At 52.6% G+C, this 3,383-nt stretch overlaps 1 protein-coding gene across 1 annotated transcript; it reads left to right on the forward strand.

Moving 5' to 3' along the window:
- Nucleotides 1-302: 302 nt before the first annotated feature.
- LOC124705315 (probable LRR receptor-like serine/threonine-protein kinase At1g67720) lies at nt 303-2,959 on the forward strand. The gene is made up of 2 exons (XM_047237056.1): nt 303-939; nt 2,862-2,959. Exons 1-2 carry the CDS (start codon nt 314-316, stop codon nt 2,887-2,889), a joined length of 654 nt encoding a protein of 217 aa, XP_047093012.1. The 5' UTR covers nt 303-313; the 3' UTR covers nt 2,890-2,959.
- Nucleotides 2,960-3,383: the final 424 nt, after the last annotated feature.

Here is a 3,383-nt window from a genome sequence, read left to right on the forward strand (position 1 = left end):
CGCGCGGGATGGATCGCCGCGTTGGAGATGGTCTTAGGGTGTCTTCTAGAGATGGCCTTGGAAAACTGATTTGGCACGGGAAACGCGCCAAAAATGTCCGCGGATCCAGGCCGTCGAGCCGAGCCCGACCCAACCTCCGACCCCGGCCGCCGGAACGCGCATCCACAGCCTGTTCTTCGCTGACTGCGCGTCTGCGCCCACCCTCCCCCGCCGGCCGAGTCAAACCCACATTCCCCAGCACGGAACTATCCCCAAGTTCCCCTTCCTTTCCACCCGAAAATTTCAGCAAGGAGCAAAAAAAAAGCCCACCAGAATGCCGCCTCTCCTCACGGCCGCCGTGCTCATCCTTCTCCTCCTCCCCCTCGCCGCCGGCCAGCGATTCCGCGGCTTCTCCTATCTCCTCGACTGCGGGGCCCCAGCCGCCACCACCGACACCCGCGACCTCCGCTGGGACCCCGACGACCCCTACATCACCGCCGGCACCCCCCGCGCGCTCCCGCTCCAGGGCCTCCTCGACCCGACCCTCGCCACCCTCCGCGACTTCCCGAACCGCCCCGGCGCCAAGTACTGCTACGAGTTCCCCGTCGACCCCAACCGCCGCTACATCCTCCGCCCCACCTTCTTCTACGGCACCGCCTCCTCGCCGCCGCCGCCCGCGTTCGACCTGATCGTCGACGGCACCTTCTGGACCGCCGTCGACACCGCCGACGACAGGCTCGCCGGCAGCGCCTCGCGCTACGAGGCCGTCTTCCCGGCCGCGGGCAGGAGCATGAGCTTCTGCCTCGGCGCCAACCCTAACTACACCGAGGCCGGGCCCTTCATCAACGCGCTGCAGGTGATACAGATTGACGATCCGGTCTACAACGCCACCGATTTCCGGACCAGCGCCATGGGGCTCATCGCGCGCACCAAGTTTGGCTCCACCGGCCAAGTCGAGAGGTGAGGAACCACTTCCCTCCCTGGGCTTCATTCCACTGCCCTTTACTGTTGAAATGCTAGATGTTCATTGATTTCCGATAGTAACTTGAGTATGTTTAGGACTGCATAAATGACTTGAATGGGAATGGTGGAGACTCCTGTATGGAATCACCAAAGTTCTTAAACCTTTTCCGATAGTAACTTGAACATGATCCTCCAAAACAAGTGGAATTCTCCAAAACAAGTGGAATTCATTGTATCAAAATTTACTTCCCTATTTCTTAAGCTATGGAATCAACAAAGTTCTTAAACCTTTTTCGCATTATTTACTTTGAGGAAACATGTGCATGGGCTATTGGTTTTAGAGCTTTAGGTGTTTATTTCAAGGAATAAATAGCCTCTGTCCCAAAGTATAATACTCCCTCCATTTTTGTTTAAAGGGCGCATCTCACAATTCTCTGGGACCAAGGTGTTTTTCTATTGGCTGAAAATCGTGTGCGTGGGAGCATCGTGGATATCAGATCTGCGCCCAACTAATCGTTATGTTAGCGCTTAGTAATCTGCATGCCCAATAAACGAGCCGTCATACCGCATGCATTGGTGGAGAACGTTCGGAGCGAAATTTTCTCCTCTCCTTCTTCTTCCCGCACCCCTTCCTTCTCCCCCGCTCAGTTTCCATCAAAAGCTCTCGACAAAATTTCGTGAGATCAAAACGTCCCGCCGATCTTACCCACTGCCAAATTCCAAACGAAAATTTTGCTGAGATCAAAACCTCCCGCCGATCCTCTGCGCCGCCAGTGCTCTCTTTATATAGAAGTGCATATGGAGGCACACGAACAGGCATCCTTCTGCTTCTCTCCTCCATCTAACTCCAATGGCGCCGCTGGAGCAAGGTGGATCCGGTCGTCGCGCAGTCCTTGCACCAGTAGTCATCACATAGAAGTGGATTTCCGCACAACTCACAACGTACCACGTCCAATGGCACCGGCAGAGAGCAAGCAAGACAACAATCACCACGCATACCACAGTTACGGCACAATGCAGGGAAGATGCATCCATCACATGAAGACGAAGCCCTGCGCCGCGGCGCGAGGTTAGTGGTGCGGATGTACCTTGCCCTAGCCGAAGTGCTTGATTCACCAGCTCCGACATTGGTTGCACGATCCACTTTCTCAAAAAGATCTTGGATTGTTGTATAAACCCTCTCAAATTCATCCTCTAGTTCTATCACCTGGTCATGTGTAACCTCCACCTCGCCGTCGACGAACTGCACCTCGCCATGGACGCCATCCACCTCTGCATGGACGACATCCACCTCTCCATGGATGCCTTTCATCTCGGCATGGATCTCCTTCAGTACGGCATGGACGCCGTCCACCTCGCCCTGGACCTCTTGAACCTCAACTTGCTTCTCCATTTGCCTTCCTGCTCGCTGGATCAAGGAAGAGCTGGATCAACAGTGGTTGTACTTTTATACACCAACGAAGAGAGATGCGGTGGGAAAAGGAGACCAAGAGCAACTGCATGCAATAAGGAGGGAGTGCATACGACGACATGCAAATCATTCTCCATTCACACCTCAACAAACACGAACGTTTTCCCACTTGCATGCAGAGTCCGGAAGGGAAAAGGAAGGAGAGAAATCACCGGGAGTTATTCCTTCCAAAACGCCTCAATTAATTGCGTGATTAATGAAATGCGCCTTAGATCGCTCTAGCGCCCTTTAACAAAAATGGAGGGAGTAGTATAGGTTGACTCTCTTCTTCTTCTTCTTCTTCCATTTTCTGTGCTTCATTTAGTGAGAATCTAATTGGCAACTACTCCCCTCTGTCGCAGAATATAACATGTTACTCCGTATTACAATTAATATAGGAGCAAATTGGTTGCAATAACATACTACTGACTGGATGTTTACTCAGTACTCCCTCCATTTTTGTTTAAAGGGCGCATCTCCAAATCCTGGCGTTTTAAGAATTAGAGCGATCTAAGGCGCATGTCATTAATCACACAATTAATCGAGGCGTTTTGGAAGGAATAACTCCCGGTGATTTTTCTCTCCTTCCTTTTCCCTTCCGGATTCTGCATGCAAGTGGGAAAACGTTCGTGTTTGTTGAGGTGTGAATGGAGAATGATTTGCATGCCGTCGTGTGCACTTCCTCCTTATTGCATGCAGTTGCTCTTGGTCTCCTTTTCCCACCGCATCTCTCTTCGTTGGTGTATAAAAGTACAACCACTGCTTGCTCTTCCTTGATCCAGCGAGCACGAAGGCAAATGGAGAAGCAAGTCGAGGTTCAAGAGGTCCAGGGCGAGGTGGACGACGTCCATGCCGTACTGAAGGAGATCCATGCCGAGATGAAAGGCGTCCATAGAAAGGTGGATGGCGTCCATGGCGAGGTGCAGTTCGTCGACGGCGAGGTGGAGGTTACACATGGCCAGGTGATAGAACTAGAGGATGAATTTGAGAG

The sequence above is a fragment of the Lolium rigidum genome, chromosome 4 (genome assembly GCF_022539505.1).
Source record: "Lolium rigidum isolate FL_2022 chromosome 4, APGP_CSIRO_Lrig_0.1, whole genome shotgun sequence".
Taxonomy (NCBI): domain Eukaryota; kingdom Viridiplantae; phylum Streptophyta; class Magnoliopsida; order Poales; family Poaceae; genus Lolium; species Lolium rigidum.

Excerpts from the sequence above, each read along its gene's own strand:
- LOC124705315 (XM_047237056.1), top strand. The coding sequence starts at position 314 with ATGCCGCCTCTCCTCACGGCCGCCGTGCTCATCCTTCTCCTCCTCCCC. Across the intron at positions 940-2,861 it reads TCCACCGGCCAAGTCGAGAG|GGCGCATCTCCAAATCCTGG; the intron begins GTGAGGAACCAC and ends TTTTGTTTAAAG.